At 42.6% G+C, this 22879-nt stretch overlaps 1 protein-coding gene across 1 annotated transcript in view; it reads left to right on the top strand.

Moving 5' to 3' along the window:
- The first annotated feature begins 1569 nt into the window (after positions 1-1569).
- The window catches only part of PIWIL4 (piwi like RNA-mediated gene silencing 4), a 41147-nt gene continuing 19837 nt past the window's right edge, over positions 1570-22879 (top strand). Inside the window, exons 1-8 of the mRNA XM_059929388.1 lie at positions 1570-1656; positions 2871-2949; positions 5330-5461; positions 8808-9022; positions 13485-13606; positions 15996-16076; positions 18156-18353; positions 20143-20254. Of these exons, the coding sequence (XP_059785371.1) occupies positions 1570-1656; positions 2871-2949; positions 5330-5461; positions 8808-9022; positions 13485-13606; positions 15996-16076; positions 18156-18353; positions 20143-20254 (1026 nt within the window). The remainder of the gene's footprint in view (positions 1657-2870; positions 2950-5329; positions 5462-8807; positions 9023-13484; positions 13607-15995; positions 16077-18155; positions 18354-20142; positions 20255-22879) is intronic.

Raw genomic sequence — 22879 nt, 5'->3', positions numbered from 1 at the left:
GAACTAAGGAGTTCAGCAAATTTGATAAAAAATATCAACTTAACAAAAATCAATATCATGTATCTATATTAATAATAACCAATTAGAAAATATAATGAAAGCAAGATATACTTCAAAATACTAATAAAACTATAAATTTCCATCAATTAAACAATACATAAGACTTTTATGAAAAAATTAAACTCTATTAAAGGATATAAAGAGAAACTTGAATAAATGAAGAACTATAACACTGTAAGAGGGGCAGTTCTTCCCAAACTAATTTATATATTCCATACAATGCCGACTAGAAATTAAATGGGAGTTTTAAAGAAATTTGACAAACTTATTTTAAAATTTATATGGAAGAATAAAGTTTGCAAAAAATAAATGAATTGAAAAACTCAAAGAATAAAGACTTGCCCCACCAGATTTTAGGAGTAATATAAAGAAATAGCAATTACAAGTGGTAAAGTACTGGTACAGGGCAGATATAGATAAGTAGAATAGAAATAGAAAGCACAAAATTAGATCTAGGTATATATGAGAATTGATTTGCTGGTTGTGGGTCCACAAACACATAAATTTTAATAGATGACATTAGGGGAAAATGGCTCACTATAGGGAGATAAAGTTAGATCCCTACCTCACATCCTACATATCATATAAATATATATGTATATAAATATAAATAAACTCGAAGGATACAAGATAGCTAATGTGAACAGTAAACTTATAAAGTTAATAAAAGAATATGTCATATACATCCTTGTAAATTTAGGGCAGGGAAAATTTTCTTTCAAGAAAACCCCAAAAAGCATAAACCATATAATTAAAAATTAGTAGATGTGACTCCATCAAAGTTAAGACTTTTGATTAGATAAAGAACTTCAAAGTTAAAATTAATAATTGGTAAATCGGGGGTAGATATTTGCTGTTAAGAAAAAAAATTCTTCCAAATCACAAGAAAAACGTGAGAAATCCAACTTAAAAGAGCAACGGATATAAACAGACAATTCACAGAACAACAACAACAACAACAAAAACTCCACAGCTATCACATATTTGAAGAGGTGGTTACCCTTTTGTGTTTTCTTTGGCATTCATGCACATTTTAAAATAAATTCTCCCAATCCCCCAGTAGGTGAGTCAGATATTTCCCAGAAACAACATTTACATGACATATTCAAAGACATCTAGAAGCCAGGAGTAGAAGTGAGCAGATAATACAGACCACAGGTAACAGTGTGGGATGCGACCTTATATACACATATGATGGGCAAACACTGGAAAGCTGGATAATGCCAAATATGGCGGGGGGCGTGGATGAAAAGAGAAGTCTGGCCGCAGTCCTCCGGCGGCCTCCCGCCCACGTGCTCGCCCCGCCCCGCCCCGCCCCTACCACGGGACGCTGGTGGGCTGTGCGCGCGGCTCCACCCACTCGTGAGCCTCGGCTGCGAATCCAGCCCCGGAGCCAGAGCTCCACTACCTCCACGGCTTCCGTCGCAGCCTTGTCATCTGAGTACCGGTGACAAAATACCCTTGTTGAGACTTGGCTGCCTTTGAAGTCACTCTGGGCGCATCTGGAACATGAGCGGCCGGGCCCGCGTGAGGGCGCGAGGCATGGCCCGCAGCCCCAGCGCCGCGGAGGTGGGGCGCATGCAGGCGTCGCCGTCGGTGGGTAAAAAGCTTAGCAGCTGGCATCGTCTCGCTCACTCCTACCTCTGTTTCCTTCGTGGACACCGCCTTCCTTGGCAGATATCTCTTCCTCTCTGCTACGAAGTAGTGGCTTATCTTCTCTTTCAACTTTGAGTCCTTCCAGCGTTTCTCACATTTTTTTTTTTTCCCTGTTGGGGAGCTTATCTGAGTAAGATATTAATATAGATATTTTGGTCAGTGAAAAGGGCTGAAAATGGGAGGCAAGTGTATCATTAAGTTTTAATTACTTTATTTGTTTGTAAGTCTCGTGAAAATGGCTGTCCCTTCAAAGGTACCATTACGTGGTATATAATCTAATATGATCTGTCTCGCTAATTTATATATAAAAAGAAATAATCTCAGACACAAATGAAGTTTAGAATCAACCACTGTTTCTTGAGCAACCACTGTGCATAGGGCTCCTTATTAGACTCAGGCAACTAGGTTGAATTGAGTGGCAAACCAGCAATTTTTGAGTGATGTTACAACTACATGTAGTATTTGGAGCAATACTTAGTAAAAACTCAGTATTTGGAGCAATATCTTAGACCAGAAGTGTTCAAGTGAGTAGTCTGTGGTCATTATGCCTTTACTCTCATAGAGAGGTTTTCTCTTGGTATCACCCATTTTTTTTTAGCAGGCTGGTTTATACCTTCTTGAACAGAGAAGTAATTACCCTGAAGAGAAAATATGAATGGTTCCCTTCACCTGTTTTGTGAACTTTTGGACCAGTTTATTCAGGAGAGTCATCATCTGAGCTGGTGGCCCAGATCCTCTGGGCTCAGTTTATTTTCTTGCTACAAATATGTTCATATCAGAGGCCCCATGTCTGAAGGCTACAGAAGCATGAAGTCTGCGATCACCTGTACCACCTTCCATCTGATGAGCTCCTCGGGTGCAAGGATCACACTTCTGCCTCTTTCCACCTCCAGGGGCTAAGGGCTGTATCTGGCTCACAGTTGGCACTGAAATCAAAGATTGATGAATGGGGAAAACTGGAGCTTGTCCTTATCTTTTTTCTGAAATGGGCAATCTTTTCTCCTCTCTCAAGTATCTTGCCTGCCAACATTTTCTTTTCCTAGCTCATGGTAATCTAATGACATACCACGTGATACCATTCTCATCTTGTGATAAAGTTTTAGTTTATGACTTAACATCTTAAATCTGACCAAACATTTTTTTCCCCGTTTTAGCCTCTGTCTGTTGCTCTTAGTGACAGTGAAGCATCTTCTAGCAGTGACCACGTGGGAACAAGCAGGATTTCACAGAAATGTAAGTGCAGCTCTGTCTGTTCCATCCAGTTCCGTCCCATCTGAATGGAATAGGAGTGACTCTACTAAGCCTTTCAGCAGCAGACTCACTTCTTGAGCATCTTATCTTCCTTTTCGGAAGGAGGCCCCTGTGTTTGTTGTGTTTCTTTGGGACTTTCAAACACAGAATCTGCCACTGAATTTCCTGATGGTGCTTAGCAGTTGGGAACCCCTAGATACTAGGAAACCAGTTTTTCTGATTCTGTTTACTGAATAATTTTGAAAATGTATTTTTAAATTCTTTATGACATATAAATGCCAATACCATTGCCTTGCAGGGATGGTAGTAACCTCGCATGCCTGTTGCCCCTTCTCTCTTCTTCCTTCCCCACCCACGGTAGACCTCACCATTTGATGGTGGCTCTCTTCCCTGCAAATCCAGGTTTGGCCTCAAGATACTTGTCAACGTGCTAGTCCAAGTAGCCCCTGCCACACAGTATAAGTTGGCATGCCCAATGCACTAATTTGCTAGGGCTGCCGTGACAAAGTACCACAGACTGGGTGGCTTAAACAGTAGAAATGTATTGTCCCATGATTCCAGCCCTACTGCCACCATTCAAGTGTTATTCCAACTTTTCTTTGGGAATTTCCTTCACATCTGCTGTGCCTTCTTGTGACTAGCAAGTGATGGAAACTCTTTATCCTTTGAGGGTAGACTGATTTTTTTTTATTTTTAAAAATTGTGGTAAACTAGGTATAATATAAAGTTGACCATTTTAACAGTGTTTAAGTGTACAGTCCAGTGGCATTGAGGACATTCACATTGTTGTGCAACCATCACCACCATCTGTCTCTAGAACAGTTTTTCATCTTACAAAACTGAAACTCTGTACCCATTAAACAATAACTCCTCATTTGCCCCTCTCCCCCCAGACTCTGGGAACTACCGTTCTATGGCAGATTGAATTTTTAGAAACCACCAAACATCTTTTGAAACCAAGAGCGGTAAATGATACAGATAATCTAGTGAGAATAATTGAATTTTTTAAAAATTAAATAAATTTTGTGATTTTCCTGGGAGACTCCAACTCCACTGAGAAGGGTATGGGCAGCAGTTTTGGGCAAGTGGGCAGCACCATTTGGGGTAGTTGCATACAGTGACTGTATCAAAGGACAGTGGCCAAGCCAGTGTCCTAGAGGTTTGTCATACTATTAGTCACATTACCTTGTAGTAATAATTCTGTAATATAAAATTTATATTTTCACATTTCGAAGTGCCAAAGTTGTATCCAAAAAAATTAGCATCTTTTTGTACTCATTTAAAAAAGAAAATATTCATCAGGAAACAGATTTTAATTTTCCATTTTCTAGAACCTAACAGTAAGTGACACGTCCCAAGGTGACGTGCTGACTTTCATTCTCAGGGGAATGATCTAGCATAAACACTGATGGCAGCGTATGGGCATTTCTCTTCTTGTGATTGAGAAAGGGGAAAGGTTCAGCCCCAATCTGTACAGAAGTTGATGTGGCCAATCTTAGTCTGTAATTCTTTGGGTGTTAACACAAGAGCTACAGGAGGGAGACCAGCCCTCCATGAATGGGTGTGGAGTGGGATATAGGGAGATAGAGCTTTCTCCTTAGCCAAGAGGAGAATCAGGTCAGCCCCGAATGTTATGAGGTAGAACTAACTCAGAGTCTGTTATTTCTAACAAAACATGCCATGCTTCCTTCACAGTTTTCAATTTTCAGGCTGCAGACTTCTGTATAGTCATGACTGTTTTCAGCAATGTAGGCCAGTTTTATTAAAAGCCACAAAAATCTGAGCTTTGGTTCTAGATGCATCTTTTTTCCCGGCTGTGCCGAGCGGCATGCGGGATCTTAGTTCCCTGACCAGGCATTGAACCTGGTGCCCTTGACAGTGAGAGCTCGGAGTCCTAACCACTGGACTGCCAGGGAATTCCCTCTAGATGCATTTTTTTTTTTTTTTTTAAAGAGCTCCTGACTTATTTATTTTATTTTATTTTATTTTTTGGCTGTGTTGGGTCTTCGTTTCTATGTGAGGGCTTTCTCCAGTTGCGGCAAGCGGGGGCCACTCTTCATCGCGCTGTGCGGGCCTTTCACTGTCGCGGCCTCTCTTGTTGCGGGGCACAGGCTCCAGACGCGCAGGCTCAGTAGTTGTGGCTCACAGGCCTAGTTGCTCCGCGGCATGTGGGATCTTCCCAGACCAGGGCTCGAACCCGTGTCCCCTGCATTGGCAGGCAGATTCTCAACCACTGCGCCACTAGGGTGCCCTAGATGCACTTTTGATATGATAGTTGTAAACGATATCACTAGCATGAAATGTTATTGATGTATATAATATTAATAATATATAACATTTTGGTGTTCTCTTCATATTTTAGATGAGGGTGGTCTATCTTCTGGTGATGCTGGATGTACCGTCAAGGAAAGAGGTGGGAAAATCAGACGAGAGGTGATGGATTTGAGTGTCTGTACCAGAGAGAAATTGGCCCATGTGAGAGATTGCAAAAGAGGTACCCAGTCTTCATGTTACTTACTTTTTTAGACCTTTTTTTTTTTTTTAAGAAATTCACGTTCTTTTATTTATTTATTTATGACTGTGTTGAGTCTTCGTTTCTGTGCGAGGGCTTTCCCCAGTTGCGGCAAGCGGGGACCACTCTTCATCGCGGTGCGCAGGCCTCTCATTATCGCAGCCTCTCTTGTTGCGGAGCACAGGCTCCAGACGCGCAGGCTCAGTAATTGTGGCTCACGGGCCCAGTTGCTCCGTGGCATGTGGGATCTTCCCAGACCAGGGCTCGAACCCGTGTCCCCTGCATTGGCAGGCAGATTCTCAACCACTGCGCCACCAGGGAAGCCCGATCATGTTACTTACTTTTAAATTTTTATTTATTTATTTTTTTGGCCATGCCATGCTGCTTGTGGGATCTTAGTTCCCCGACCAGGGATTGAACCCAGTCCCCCTACAGTGGAAGCACGGAGTCCTAACCACTGGACCGCCAGGGAATTTCTTACTTTTTTTTTTAATGTTACCAAATTTTGCTTAAGAAATTTTAATTTAAATTTAATAAAATAAACAAGTTCATATATTGACTTAAAAGATATGTATTGAACATCTGCTATATTCAAGCATTATCTAGACACTAGTTGTTTTAGCCTTAATTCTCTCTTTCATTAATAGGAAGAGTAACATTTTCTCCAAAACTACATTTCACTTGTTGAAAACCTTTTCTCCTTACACCTGAGGTAGGGGTCAGCAAAGATGCTTGGTCTCTTTCCCAATCTTTTTCCTATATGGGTAATAACCTTTCTGGACTTCAGGTCTAAAAAGAAAAATGTAGCCTATTTGGGGAATTCTTTATGCAGATTCTGGGCTTACCCCTGAAATTGCACCTAGGATTGCATGTGTATTTTCAGGAAAAGTAGACCTGTTGTTTTCATAGGATTCTCAAAAGGCTTTGTAACTCTCTGTAAAAGTTAAGACTCACTGATGCAGATCAGTCTTTTTCAAACTCTTTCAAACCATGCAGCAAAAATAAGTACATAAATTGTTCTCCAGCATGCACACACTACACAAACACAACTGAAACAAAGTTTCATGAAACAATGCTTGCCCTTCCTATGGGCAGGGCACTCGGATCCATTCTATCCTATTCTAGTTTTTCTGTGAAACATGATGGTTCACCTCACTTTCATAACTGCAGCACTAATGGGTCATGATTACAGTTTGAACACACTGGTGTAAGTGGTCTTAAAGGGTATTGCCAGCTCTGATATTCTAGATGACTTCTCTTTGTCCATTAATATGAGCAGCTAAAATATGTTGCCATGTCCTCTGGGAGAACAAAAAAAAAAAAAACCCTTTTCTTTAATTAAAATAGCACAAAGATTCCTTGTTCCTACTGGATATTTACACATCAATGAAAAAAATATGGCCCGCCACATCAGTACGCAAAAGATGTTGCAGCCGTGAAGCCACTGGAGCTGCTCCCACGGTGAGCCCGGAGGGAACTCAGGATGGAGACAAACGGGGCGCCGGCTGCCAAGTCTTCAGTCACTGCAGCCACCCTCCAATGATGCACCCTAAGGAGACTCAGGGTGGGAAAGAACAGGATACTGGCCCCAGATAGCTGAGGTGCACATCAAAGGAATGATTGCAGTGAGCCCTGACTTTTGCATCTTCCCGAACATAGAAGAGCGCTAAATTCATTAACTCGAGACATACGGTTTTCCTTAATTAAAAGTAATCTTATGATGTTCCGACTATCTGGTCTTTGTTGCAAAAACTCCTCTATATCCTGGCTCCCCCCCTTACCTCTTCCGAGCGGTCCCTCAGAACTGAGATGCTGTGTCCTGGGCTTAAGCCCTCAGTTTTGTCCACTGAATAAAACATAATTCATAACCTTTTAGGTTGTGCATTATTTCTCAGTAGACACACAGGTCAAAACTGAGGGAATACTACGTAAGGTATACATGATACTTTTTCTTCCTCACCACCTCAGAGCTCACGTTTCCACTTCCTCCACCAGAAAGGCAAATAGTGACTATTTGATAATTCTTTCCTATAAGATGAACACTGGATGATTCCCTCCAAGGAGAGGTGAGAAGTACTTCCTTTGTGCCCTCCTAGAGTCTGTCCTGGATGGAGTTTAACGCCATCCTGGGCACTGATCAGCTACATCGTGGCCATCTCTGAATTTGTCCTGTAGATTTTGAAGAGGTGAATAAAAATTCTGTAGGGGATGGAATTCCTGGAAGCCCACATGGCCTCCCTGTGCCTGCAAAAAACCAGAAGCCCAGAGCCCTGTCTGTTCTCACACAGGGAAGATGTAAAATCTCTTCTTCCATCCCCAGTCGCCCCCTTATCTCTGGGGGGCCTTCGCTGGGACCTACAGAGCCATCTAATCACTGAATGAAGTGATTTCAGAATTTTCCGAAGTATGGTGAACTTTTGATTATCTGGATTTCCAAGGGGATGGGGGTTGTATTCGTGATAAAAACTGGAGAGTTTCTTTATAATCTGAGAGCACCATAATTCCAGAGCAGCATCTGAAACTGTTACCAAACTAAACTTGGGTCCCTTCCCCCATGCTCAGTAAAGCCAATCTACTGACATTGGGCTGTGGTGAAGGAAAGTGCAGCGGTTTATTGTGAGGCACCGTGCAAGGAGTCTAGGACAACTAGTGCTCAGGAAGCCCAAACTTCCCCAAGGGTTTCAGCAAAGCATGTTTAAAGGCAAAGTGAAAGAGGGGCGCCCCAGGGTCTGTGATCAGCTCCTGCACAATTCTCTGGTTGGTTGATGGTGAGGTAACCGGTTAACATTATCAATCCTTTGGTGCCAGTAGGTCTGGAGGGAGCTAATGGTCATCAAGTAGTTAATTTCTTCCATTTGGTAGGGGTTTTAGCATCTGTAAAACAATTCAGGAAATGTGCACTAGATGCTATTACCAAGGTACTTCAGAGAGGAGCTAAAGCAGAGGAAATGGGGGAGGCCCCATGGGGTCCTGCTTGGTTACAAAACGCTTACTTGATCAATTTGAGAATCAGCTGGAAGGCAAGCTTTGGAAGGAGTCCTAGGGTAGTTGAATTCAGATGTTTCTTTTCTCCCCAAAACAAGAATGTCAGTCTCTGCCCTCAGGTTCTTATGAGGCCTGCCTTACACAGGATCCTTTTGCTTGCCGGGCTGCATAAGGTTATCAGGCAGCTGGTTACTAGAGCTTACCTTGTGTCACTGAACAAGAATCCTTGCTTTCTAGCAACAATTATGCATATGCAAATAAATTTTTTGAATGCTGAGATTAATATGAACACGACGTGATTTTTTTTTTTTTTTGGTTAAAACATGCTTTTTGTTTTCTTCAGGTTCCAGTGGAATACCTGTGAAACTGGTCACAAATCTTTTTAATCTGGACTTGCCCCAGGACTGGCGGCTATACCAGTATCATGTGACATATAGTCCAGATATAGAATCTAGAAGGCTGAGAACTGCTCTGCTTTATAGTCGCAGGGAACTTTCCAACAAGGCCAAAGCATTTGATGGTGTCATCCTTTTTCTCTCCCAAAAGCTAGAAGAAAAGGTATAGTACGGTTAAGTTTTTAATACACACATGTGTGCGTATATTTATACTCCTTCATGTAGATTTTAGAGGTTAGCTGATTTCCACGACAGTTGGAATGAGGATATCACTCACTCCTTTTCTCTTTTCTATTCCCGTGCCTGAGAGCGAAAGGCTTCTTAATTAAGACCTCATCAGAATTGATTTCCTAAGTAAGAAGCTGATGGTCTGGCATTTAAAAAAGAAGAGCTGTTAATGCAAACACTGCTTTTTCAACTACTTTTTTAAAGGCAAAGTGTCCTTGAAATAGGAATCCTTTTAAACTTTTCCCAAAATAGGCAAGAGTTTAAGTAACAGGGACTTCCCTGGTGGTCCAGTGGTTAAGACTTCCAGCTCCCAATGCAGGGGGCACGGGTTTGATCCCTGGTTGGGGAATCCTACATGCTGCACAGGGGCAGCCAAAAAAAAAAAAAAAAAAAGTTTAAAAAACACCATTTAGCCTATGGCCTAAGAGCTTTAAATTTACTCTACATTTTTTTGCTTCTGCACATTGTGTCCACGTGTCCAAAGAACTTTACATCAATCCTGATTCTAAAACTGTCATTTCTTTCATGACTTGTTCCATCATATGAAATAGGAGTTATTTATGTCAATCTTAAGGATATTTTTTAATGGTTATGACCATTGGATATGACAATTGCAAGATTCATAGCCCTTTATTCTTTTTTTTATTTTTATTTTTTTACGCCTTCCACATTTTTAGCCCTAAAATCAAGATATTGGTATTGAGGTTTTTATCATATGCTTTGTTCTAAAGCAGTATTAAAATTATGAGAAAGAACTGATTTCTGTATGAAAAATTAAAACAGAGTATTGAATTAAAACTTGACGCTTCTATCCCTTGGAAAGCTTAATCTTTTTTTTTTTTAGTTCAGCATTTTGAACACCAAGAGCATAAATGTAAATTTCTAGATTCCATGTGTATCTTTGTTAATTTCCTCAAGAAGTGTGTTTCTGAGCACTCTTGGAATCTTTTTCCTTTTATGAGACTGTGAGATTTATAGGAGCTACTTGAGTGTTTATTTCATCTGAATATGGAGTTTAAAAATTATGCCATATGATTAAATTTAAGGACTTGGAAAATCTGGATCTGTAAATTTAGAAACATTTTTATTCGTCATGAGTCCTTATTGATCCCTCAATATTTTGTCATATGACTAGATGTTGATAGCATGCTGATATGGCCTCTCATACTTAAATGATATATTTCAAGGGTATTACTATCATTAAAGATCTTGTTCTTCTAAATACATTTGTAGTAACAGTTCGGAAATTTGGATATATTAAAATCATATAGCCCCCTTGAATGGTCCAGCTTTCTTCAATTTTACCTAATGAACGTGGAGGAATTTTACTCTACAGATGCTAGGAATAAGTTGATATTACTCATTTCTTATTCAAAGTGAGCGTGTAGTATGTGCCACACATCTTCTTATCGTTGGGCATGGAGTCTAATGAGGAGGCAGGGAGTAAATAGATGGTGAAAACGTGGTGTGACAGATCAGACCTGTTGCTTCTATTTTCCAGACACAGGGGATACTAGATTTAGACAGAAGAGTGTTGTCTTATTACCTATCAACATATGACCTGCCACCTAATGACAGTAAAAATGAGATAGTAAAAAGAAACTGTGTCCTAACAAAGGTTGCTAGTCTCACCTTTTTCTTCTGGTCTTAATACTGAGTCAGGCTTAATCCTGTACTCTCATCCATCCCCTACGCACTTTATAGGATGCTTATTTTCATGGAAAGAGCCCCTCCACTGATTCACTCATTGCACCCCCAAATAGTGCAGTTCTAGAAGTCCTGTTCTGCTGCCTCCTGGCCTTCCACTGTCTTTCAGACCCCATCTGTGCATCTGTGGCCACGACCCGGGTTGCTGTCACCGGTCACATCTATTTGCCACTCTCATGCATTCCTTCTGCATTTGTAAAGAACCTACGGTGTACCAGGCAGGGTGCTGGCACCTTGGAGGAAACCAGGATAAATAAAACAAGGTTCTTGTTGTCAAAAACATTTCCATTTAGTACTGAAGTTACTTACAAATAAATGCAGTGCAAGGTAGAATGACATAAGCGGCATAATAATAATTAGTGGTTTTGTTGTGCTAGCATTTATCGAGCATTTACGAGGTGTTAGGTGCTCTGCTTGGTTGTTCTCTGGACTAGCCCCAGCACAGCTCTCTTGAGATGAGCAGATCTGTATTTTATGTCCCACCTACCACTGGATTACATTTGATGAGCACTTACTCTGCCAAGGCTACTTGTACGCATGAACTCATTTAATCCTCTCATCACCCCTGGAACCTTAGAGAGGTTAAGTGTCTTACCCGAGGTCTTCAAAAAGAGCTGATGAAAGGAAAGTTTATTCCCAGCGGGACACTTCAGTGGGAATGGTCATTAATTTATCTCCTGGGCAGGATTTGAATTAATGAAGGGGGAGATGGGGAGGCCCAGAAGGAGCAAAGACACAAAGATAGGAAGTGAAGGGCATAGTTTAGAAACTTCTGGTTGTTCAGGCTTAGCTGGGAAGGATTGCAAGTTGTGGCTCCAGAGGTAGGGAGAACTTTGAATGTCCTGCTGAGGAACAGGAACTGTCCTCCGTGGACCACTGAAGCCTTCGAGAGAGAGTTTCCATAGAGCTGTGTTAAATTTCAGTGACTCTGATCACATCCTACTGAATGGCTGACAGAACAAAGTGGGAAGATTAATAAAGTGCCACTGGAATAATCTGGGAAGGCTGTCGAAAGAACTTGAACAAAGGTACAAAACACTGCAAAGGATAGGGATAAGATCCATGAATTACCCCATTTAATCTTCATTATCCTGGTCTCACTCCCACGTTAGAGATGGGAAAAGGTCTTAAAGAGTTGCAGTAACTTGCTCCGCATCATACAGGCTGCAAGAGGCAGAGAACCAGGGTCTGTGCAACTCCACGTCACGTGCTCTTGGGCTCGGTGGTAAATATTGGTATTGGAAAAGCTGAAATGGAGTAGAGAAATTGCTGGTGTAGAAGGGCTAAGACTTGCCAACCCGTTAGATAAGTGGATGGAGAGGAGGAAGTGAAAGCACACTCTGAGAGTGAGGGTGTGGGATTCACAACAGGCAGGAAGCAAGGAGGAGTGGTGTTTGGTGGGGGAGGTGCAGGGGGTGCTGATGATTTTGCTCTTTGGTGGCTGTTAGGAACGCGGTTCCTGAATACAGCTCAGAGTGGGGACCGGCTGCTGCCAGCCACTCATCCCAACATACTTTGTCGGCTTAACGCCTTTGTCCTGAGATCCTGGCAGCAGTCTGAGGGCCGCTCCCCCATCTCCTGCCCATTAGACTTCTGGATGTTGATAAGCTCTTCCTGCAGCTCGCCACCTCTGACTTCTGTACAGTTTTATCTGAAGCAAGAAACGCCTCAATGAAATATTTCATCCCCTGTGAAAGGACGCATTTCTCTTTGTTTCCCTGAAGTGAACTATCCCTGCCCTACATTCTTGGTTCAACCTAAAAGCCATTAAAACTACACTTTCACCATGGAAAGTAGGGGTAAAATACATAAATGCCTGCTAATAAACTGACCTCTTCTAATTCCTTACCCTTCTGCAAAACCCTTGATCATAGATTTTTACTGACTGATTTGTCGTTTTTTATTGCCGAAATCTATACTGAGCTCTCCCTGATCTGAAGAGCTTTAAATTTAGTTAGGCATCTGGTATAAAGACCTATTCATGCATTCATTATAATTGTTAGAACGTTGTTCCAGATTATAAGAACCCTAGCGATTTCTCTAGACCTTTCAAAAGTTAATAAAATCAGATTTCATATCTGTTTAAACTTTCACCATTTTTTTCCTCTTTCCACATTTACGTTTCCCTCTCGTCTGTTCCCTATCCTTTACTTTCTTCTTCTCTGTTCCTCTGTTTTTTTGAATGAACTTTTGAGAGGCTTCCCTCTGAAATCCATGAACCCAGGATGGGCAGGAAAGTTCATTAGTAGGCTTCTGAGCATCCATGAACGTCTGGAAATGGGTACATTATATACATTGTTGCTGTATATAAATATGTGACATTTTCTTTGGAGAATGTCTGTAACTTTTATCAGACTCTCAAAGTAGGTTGTGACCTATCTTCCCACCCCCACTCCCCAAAAAGGTCAAGAACCGCTGCTCTGGATTCTCTTTGGATTGAATCTTTGAACCCGAGGCTGGTTTTGATTCTCTATTAAGAAGTTCGAGAGGAAAGAGATGTGTTGCTTTTCTGGTATTAGCAAAATACAGCCAAAGAAACCTTCCAAACGTAATCATTAGATTATTACATTACTGACACCTGCAGTTTTGTTTTTGTTAATGCCTATTAAGTTGTGACGGCTCTAGCATATCCGCGTTCTGTGCACTTGAGGATAATCCGTAGAGTGCATTTTAAGTACTTCTTTTTCCAGGTCATGGAATTGTCAAGTGAAACTCAAAGAGGCGAGACTGTAAAGATGACTATCAGTCTGACGAGGGAGCTGCCGGCAAGTTCTCCCGTGTGCATCCAGGTCTTCAGTATCATCTTCAAGAAGTAAAGTGCCTTAAGTGTGAATTTAATTTAGGCTAAGGATGCCTGTCATCGTAGAGCCTGGGTACTAAAAGTATTAACCACTTTGTAGGCAGTGTGCCAGCAGCAATGTCATGTTTAGGGAAATTTTCCATATCCTTTCACGTACTTGTGCAATAATACACACCGCAGTCCATCACGGCCTCAAACTGGCGCCTCTGTCACTACCCAGTATCATCTGTGTTGAGACAAAGGACTCAAGGGTTGTGATGTCTCAGTGGCCTCAGGGTAGGTGCCTCTTCCCTTTTCTTCTTTTTCTGTACCCACACCCAGCCTCCACCGCCAGACTTAAAAGATGGCGTGTGTCTGGGTCAGTAAAGTGAAGGATTGGTTTTTCTCCTGGCTGATTTATTTTAGGTGTGAAAGGCCATCACCATCTGCTTTCTGCTCTCACTTGCCTCTCAGCCCCCTTTCCTTCCCCATGTGTCCCTGGGGGCCGAAGGAAGGTTGTCACCAAGCTTTTCAGTGTTCTTCAAACTGACCTGAGAATCACTTGCTTCCGTGTCATCTTGGATTTTGGGTGGGACTCGACAAAATGCAGATTCCCTAGCCCCTCCCTGGACCTAGTGAATAGAATTTCGTGAGTGGGGCCTAAAAATCCACATTTTTAGCAAGCTTCCGAGATGACACGTGGGAGCATGAAAACTTGAGAACCACTGTTTTCCCTGCTATTGGTGTGGATCACTAGGATGATGTGTTAAAAACCTAAGATTTGAGCCCTCCACTCAACAGTGGCCTCTGGACAGGACGAGGACAGGGGAGTTTGGGATTTTGCTGAGTAGGGCACGTAAAGGAACTTTCATCACACAGATAACATTGTTTCCTAATTCTAGTCAGACATCTTGCCGAGCATCTTTAGATCATATCTGGGCCTCAGCTCAGCACTGTAAAATGCTCTTCAGCAGCCAGTCTTGCATGTGCCCACCTGAGAGGGGACTATTTTAAGTCAGCTGATGTTTGGAAGGTACTTTGCAGTGACAAAGCTCTCTGTGTGGTGTTAGAGCTTCCTTGATCCTTACTCGAGAGCCCTGAGGCAGGTGTGATTAAAATCCCCGTTTTACAGATAAGGGGACTGAGGCTCAGATAACATTGGATAGCCAAAAATCGTGCAGTTGGAACCCCTGTTTTCGAACTTGAAACTCTCCCGCTTCCCCCATGCATGGGGCAGCCTCAGATCAGTGATGTGTCACGTTACAAAGGTGACCAGGATTAGTTGCTGAAGAGGCAACCTTGTCATTTGGTAGCACTGGGAAGCCTGAATAGCCTCATTAGAAACAGCCTCCCCGGGAATGTAAATTGGTGCAGCCGCTATGGAGAACAGTATGGAGGTTCCTTAAAAAACTAAAAATAGAATTACCATATGACCCAGCAGTCCCACTCCTGGGTATATATACGTGGAGAAAACTCTAATTCGAAAAGAGACATGCACCCCAATGTTCATAGCAGCACTATTTATAATAGCCAAGACATGGAAGCAACCTAAATGTCCATCGAGAGATGAATGGATAAAGATGTGGTATATATATACAATGGAGTACTACTCAGCCATAAAAAAGAATGAAATAATGCCATCTGCGGCAATATGGATGGACCTAGAGATGATCATACTCAGTGAAGTAAGCCAGGCAGAGAGAGACAAATATCGTACGATATTGCTTTTATGTGGAATCTAAAGAAATGATACAAATGAACTTATTTACAAAACAGAAATAGACCCACAGACATAGGAAACAAATTTATGGTTACCAAAGGGGATGCGGGGGGGAGAGATAAATTAAGAGTTTGGGATTAACATATACACACTACTATATGTAAAATAAACAACAAGGACCTACTGTATGGCACAGGGAACTCTATTCAATATCTTGTAATAACCTATAATAGAAAAGAATCTGAAAAAGAATAGATATAACTGAATCACTTTGTTGTACACCTGAAACTAACACAACATTGTAAATTAACTCTACAAAAAATAAAAAAGAAAGAAAAAGAAGAGAAACAGCCTCTTCATCTCAGAATAAGAAAGAGGCCAGAAGAGCCTGTGGACATGGCTTTTCTCACCTCATCCCCACCAACCAGAATGTTAACAATCACAGTCATAACTGGAAAGTGACCACCTACTTATTGCAGTTAAGCCCAGAAAGACAGAACTAATTTCAACTGTGTCATTCCCAAATATGAAGTGATATTCTTGTATATACACTCATATGTATATTTAGCAGCTAAACCTTCCAGTATTATAACAATAAGAGTTCTGGACTTTTCTACTATTTTTCTTTCAGCATGCGTACAAACTTTGAAGTATACTGTTATCCACGGTTGTTTAACAGATTTTAAAAATATATACTTGCAGGATCTTAAAAAAGTTGTCCATGTACCAAATTGGACGGAACTTCTATAAGCCTTCGGAGCCAGTGGAAATTCCCCGGCACAAGTAGGTTTATTTATGTTTTCTGTTACTCTGAAATTGTTATAATGTGAACAGCATAATTTATGATGCAATATTATACCATTATGCCTCCTATGAGAGATTCTGTGGTATGAAAAGTAATGAATTTTTAAAAATTTCAAGTTCTTTATAGAATGGTGAATGCCAAAAGCTAGCAGCCTGTTTTCTTATATTAGTGTGCTAGGTCATTATCATAAATCCTAGAAGGAATTCAGAAACTGAGTTTTCTGTGTATGACAAGTCGTCATGAGAGCAGAATAAGCTCTATTACGTTATACCACGTAGCTGGGGCTCTGTTTTCTTGCTGATAGAATGTTAACACAGCCAGGGTGGTTGATTGGAAATTATTGGGTAAGCAGATGTCAGACACACACGCTGGCTAAGCTGCCCTAGTGAACTGTTAGGAACACTGGCAGGATTTTTACCCTACCCTGGGAGGTAGATGCTGCAGGGAATGTGATCGGCTGTGTCTTGAACTGGTTGTTACTCAGCTCTCCAAGATAAGTAGCTGTGCCAAAGACGGAGGCAGCCAGTAACCCAAAGACAGACACGAAGCAAACGGAGAAGTTCGGACGGTCCCTGCCTTACAGTGTTTCGATTTACAATATTTCGACTTTATGATGATGATGTGCAAGCCATGCACATTCAGTAGAAACCATACCTCAAATCGTGAACTTTGACCTCTTCCCGGGCTAGCGGATGTGGAGATGATACTCGCTGGTGAGGCCGGGCGGCGGCAGCCACGGCTCCCAGGGACCCACCCGATCACGAGGGTAAACGACCGACACGCTTACAACCATGCTGGACCCGCACGATCATTCTCTTTTTCACTTTCAGTACAGTATCCAATAAATGACACGAGATATTCAACACTTTCTTATAAAATAGGCTTTGTGTTTGATAATTTTGCCCAACTGTCAGCTAAAGGAAGTGTTCTGAGCACGTTTAAGGTTGGCTAGGCTATGGTGTTCGGTAGGTTAGGTGTATTAAATGCATTTTCGACTGAGGATATTTTCAATTTACGATGGGTTTATCAAGATGAAAACCCATCATAAGTTGAGGGAGATCTGTACAGAAAAGATAGAAAGTGGAGGCAGGGTGTTTGGCTTCTGCTGCGTAGAGGAGAAGGGCGGGGTTTCTGTATGTTAATTCAGTGTGTCAGAGTGGTCTGTCTAAAGCATCCTATTCATTCACCCCTGTCACTTATCTCTCCCCCTGGATTAGAAATCCTCGTGGGCCCAGTGTTGTGCTGAGCTAGAGCTGGTCCTCGTGCATATGCTTGGCCTGAAAGCTGGCATGAATATCAACAGCGAATGAAGTCCACAAAATATAAACTGAAATGATTTTTTACAAATATTTGTCTATTCTTTCATGCCATTTCCATAACGTTTTCTTATTCAAGACTTCAGACGATGATATTCATAAATGTGGAAAGGGGATGTAGCCACTGCTACAGTTTCCCTTGTATGTCTGTACGTGGTATCACTTAGATTATTTCTTAATCTCATTATTAAGTGTAGTCATTGTCTTCACCATTGAGTCAGTGTGCTTTTCTGAACCTAGATGTTTTCATGCTGGGATGGATCCCCCCATAAACATTTTAATCCTACAGCTGTACTCTCAGCCAGAGGCGATTTTGCTCCCCAGGGGACTTTTGGCAATGTCTGGAGATATTTTTGGTGGTTACAGTTTGGGGGCTGATATTGGCATCTAGTGGGTGGAGGCCAGGGGTATTGCTAAACATCCTGCAATGCACACGACAGCCCCTGACAAAGAATTATCCAGTCCAAATCTCAGTAGTATCAAGGTCAAAGAATGCAGCTCTACAGGAATGTATTTTATCCTAAATATATGTTTAAAGACACTCCAGCTGGAAATAACTGAAGTGTTAAGTCAGCCACTGAAAGAAATCAGATTAAAGAAAAACTGTTTCATAAAATCTAGAGAATTGGAATGTAAAGTCACCATTTTAAAATGTTTATTGTTTTCCTGATACAACATTTAAAACATTTTAAAAAAATTTTTATTTATTAAAAATTTTTTATTTATTTATTTTTTTTGAAGATTGTCCCTTTGGCCTGGGTTTGCCATTTCTGTGTCACATTTTGAAAGCAAGCTCCTGTTTGGTGCTGACGTGAGTTATAAAATACTCAGGAATGAGACTGTTCTAGAATTCATGACGGATCTCTGCCACAAAACTGGCATGTCCTGCTGTACCCAGATGTGTGAGAAACAGCTGATTGGGCTCATTGTCCTTACCAGGTAAAAGCCTGCATTTAAATTGACTTTTCTCTAGAGAAGGCATTATGTGTGCCACGTGGGAACAGGGCACTGGCCTGAGCCCAGATCTGATCAGTCCACTCACCTGTTATAGACCTGAGCGTTCTCAAATGTCTAGAGTGCAGGCTTCCTCTAGGGGCGTGCTTGGTGGTCCAGAGTCTGACCTGGTCCTTCTTTACCTCCTGCTGTACCCTCTCCCCTAACCTCCTGTGGTCTGCATTTTGCTGCTCCAGCCCCTCTGCCTGGTTCCCCCACCCCTATTTCTGCCTTTTAGATTTCTGCTCCCACAAAGTCCAGCTCAAACATTACTGCTTTTCTGAACCTTCCACCTTCCGTCCATTCAGTTGGAATTATTCAGTTCCCGCCCCTGTGCTGCTCCCAAAACCCAGTGCTTTTTCTTTCTTTTTTTCTTTCTTTCTTTCTTGTTTTGGCCACACCACGCGGCTTGTAGGATTTTAGTTCCCTGACCAGGGATTTGAACCCGCGCCCTCGGCAATGCAGGCTCGGAGTCCTAACCACTGGACCGCCAGGCAATTCCCAAAGTCCAGTGTTTGTAAGCCACCTCTTTAGAGCCATTTTATTTCATTTTATTACATCACAGTGTAAACAAGCAGGACCCTATGGGGCCTTCCCAGGCAGACCTCTGCCCCATATCCTCTTTTTTAGCTCCTCTCTGAAGTACCCAAATAACAGTATCTGATGCACATTTCCTTCACCACGACCCGATGTGTCAGTAGACTGGCTTTACTGCGCGTGGGCGAGCAGACCCAAGTTTGATTCAGTAACAACAGGACAGAACGTCAGGTCCGTGTCTCATCTCTGCTATAAGATCATGAGGCCGTTAAGGCTGAGACCTTTCAAGTCTCTAGGTTTGTCTGTGTATACATTTGTCATCAATGCACATTTAAACTGAATGAGCCATGGGCAGTTAGGTGACTTCGTGAGGACCAGAAAGCCCCGCCTATGCTGTTGCTAGTCCGTGGACACTTCATTTAGAGGACCCACTAGTCTCCTCCTAGTCTGGCTTGGCATTTCCACTTGAAGTTGTTTTTCTGGGTTACAGAGTAGAGAGGTGGTGCAGGTTGAATTCCACACCGCCCCCTTATCCTCCTGTCATGATCTTCATGGATTAAGTTATCACACTATTTCAAAGTCACCTTGCAAGGTACCCAGAGCCCAGAAGAAACCTGACAAGGAGGTTTCTGTCCCAAGTCTGCGGTGGCATGAGAGAATGTTCCAGGCCACACGGTACCTGATGAAGAAGAGAAAGAGCTTAGAAAGATCTTAGCCGACCTGCTTTGCAGTTTTGCCCAGGGCCAGCCCTAGATGGGAGATGAAGCAGGCTTCCAGAATTGGGTGGTCCATCAGCCTGCTTGGGGTACTTTTTATCAGAAACACTAGTTGGGAGTTCCAAAAATCTGAGTGGCACCAGAAGCTGATGGGAAAGTTTTGAGCCATGCTTCAGCCTTTGAACATGTAAGAATGATTTACCTGAAGTGGCAGTGTATCTCAGTGAGAAAAGCACGTGGTGGTCTAATGACTCTCCCACTGGTAGAGGTCCTCCTGTGAACGGAAGAGTTAATTAATGCTTTTCTCAGATAAGAGCTGTTCTTTTTTTTTTTTTTTTTTGTAAAGTGGCTCTTCTTGAGTTATTATCTTTCATAATTTCTGAAATTCTTGAGAATAATACTTTGGATTAAAAGCATAGTGAAAGAGCCACTTACCTTGTAGGATTTGGGAAAAGAACTTAAAGATTTCTTGCCTTTACCAGATACAATAACAAAACCTATCGCATCGATGACATTGACTGGTCAGTGAAGCCCACGCACACCTTCCAGAAGCGGGATGGCACTGAGATCACCTATGTGGATTACTACAAGCAGGTGGGACTTGTCTTCCTTCATCCTCATCTCCCTTCTGCTTAGCTCAGAGGAGGGTCCCTGTTCCTTTCCAATCCAACACGTCCCCCAGTCTGTCGGGCTGAGTCTGCCTCTGACATAATTTTCTGACCTGTCCCTTCCGCTCCATCTCCGCCGTTCCTGGATTGGCTCAGACCCTCATCCTGTCTCCTGTGGTCCTTCCTGTAGTCTGAGTTACCTCCTTTAAAGCATATCTGATAATGTCACTTCCCCGCTTAAAATACCCCCATGGCTCTCTGTTGCTCTAGAAGTCAGATCTAAGATCCTGGGCAGAATTCCCCAAGTCCTTTATGATCTGGCCACTCCCTGCCTCTTGAGCCTCAACACTTACCATCCCCTGTTTCCTTCTTGGGATCTGCTGTGCCCACCATTCATGGCTCCTCGAGTCAGTTACCCCCCTATGCATTTTCACACGTGTTGCTTCCTCTTCCTTGATGCCCACTCATAGCCAGCTGGTCACCGAACACCCTTCAGTACTCAGCTCAGCAGTCAACTCTTAAGGGAGCCCTAGGACGCTCTCCCCCGGGTCCCCTCCCTGCACTTACCTGCAGCCGACTATCACAGGCAGGACATGAATGGTCTGACTCCCCTCCTCAACGCCCAGCTCTTGATTTCTGGATGCCCAGGGTAGCATTTAGTAGGTACTCAAACATTTATTGATGGAATCTCCTGCTGACTCTGGGAGCTTGATTCACAGTGATGACAACTTCCGCATCCCCACCATCCAACTTCAGTTCCTTTCAGAGGTGCCTTCTCTTTAATGTGCAGTCGTATTTCAGTCTCCGAAATCTCACTGTTTTAAAAACAGAAACAAACAGAAAGCAAAAACCCTGCCTTGACCTTTCTACACCTTCAGGAAAAGCGACCTCTTTTTCCCCCTTAGCTCATTTCTTTAGAAGGTTGTCTAAGCTAGCTCCAAGTGCCTCTTCAGTTCTTCCTTCCTGAAGCCTCAGCAGTCTGGTACCCGGTTCTGCCGCTATGGAAATAGCTCTCCAAGGTGAAATTCAGCTACTGTTCTTATTCGGAGGGGCTTTTGGTGGCTTTGGACACTAGTAACCACTCCCCCTGAGCTGAACTCCTCTTCCTTGGCCCCTCCGCACATCCCTGGTGGTTCTCTGCTAGGTTTCAGGTGATTCTTTCTCAGCCTCTTTTGACATCTTCCTTCTTCATTTCCCCCAGACATTAAATGCTGTTATTCACCATGGTCCCCTTGCAGAGGATCTTCTCTTCATATTTTGAGATTGCTCAAATATGGTATTTTTGCCTTGCCCTCATTCCTAAATTATATCCTCATCTCCGTTTCAGACTGTATTTGCATGAATATCCTGCAGGCATCTCACACTAACATAATTCAAGCTGAATTCATTGTCTTTCCCACTCCCCTCTCTCCTTGGGAATTCTGCCTCTCAGGAAGACATTTTGCGTCCTTCCTCATCTTTACCGTCACCTCCTCGTTCAGTTGTCACCAAGATGAGTTCTGCCTCCGTTATCCTTGAATTCTCCCTGGACCCCGTCCCTTCCTCAGCCCTGTTACCACTGCATTAGCGCAGAACCTCTCACGGATTTCCATCTGGGGGATTTCTGTCCCCTTTTATGATCTCCTTGCCCCAGCCCTCTCTTCACTGGGATCCATCACCCTCATGGCCTCCAGAGAGAGCTTTCTGAAATGCTGCCGGGAAATGTGGTGAAGAGCGTAAGCTCTGGAGTAAGGTGTCCCGGTACTGGCTGTGTAACCTTCGGCGAATCATGAAACGTGGAGTGTTGTCTCTAAAGGGAGTCACCTGCCTGCCTTCATGGTGCTGTGTAAGCGCTGAATAGTCCACGCAGAGCTTTTAGTCCGGTCCCTGCAGGTGATGAGCGCTGGGTAGTAGCCTTCCCTTCTTCAACTGTAGCATCACACAGTTTGACCTCATCTCCCACGGCACTCCCAGCATGCACCCCATGCTACCATCACCGCAGTCTACTTGCTGTCACTCAGCCTTCGCTCATGTTCAAGAGACATTGGCATAAAGCCTCACTGTACCTTTCCTCTTCAAGGTCAAATGTCATCTCGTTAGTGAAGTCCTCTCTGACTTTGCTCCCTGTCACACTCACAGAAGAGCTAGCTGTTCTCTTCCCTGAGCACTTGTAGATCATTCCACATTGCTTCTAGAACACGTCTTCCTTTTAGAACACGGATGGCATTTGACATTTGGCAAAGCATCTTGTGCAGAAAATGTGCTCCCTAAGTGTTCGTTTATCAAACACAAAGTTTGTTAAACATTTGTGTTTTTTTTTTCCTGCACAGTTAAATTCATTTTTCTTTGATGTATTTTAGGACCCGTGACATTTTGAAAAGGGAATCATGATAAAAATCCCACTCACTTTCCTGTGTAATGAGTTGTGGTTCACTGCATATATATTGTAATTAGGGAGAAAAAGAAAGAAAATGGTGCCAATTTCTAGAATGTCCTCTTCTCTGTCCTAGGAAAGGCATGCTAAATTATTATGCAGTCAGCTTTCAAAGTGGAAGACATCTTGATATTGACCTTTACACTTCTCTATTTTATCTTATCATGAAAAGATATTTTCAAACGCTAAGAAAATTGG

Source organism: Balaenoptera ricei, chromosome 8 (assembly GCF_028023285.1).
Source record: "Balaenoptera ricei isolate mBalRic1 chromosome 8, mBalRic1.hap2, whole genome shotgun sequence".
NCBI lineage: Eukaryota > Metazoa > Chordata > Mammalia > Artiodactyla > Balaenopteridae > Balaenoptera > Balaenoptera ricei.
Note: the sequence above shows the minus strand (reverse complement) of the source record. Positions and strands in the feature narration are given on the sequence as shown.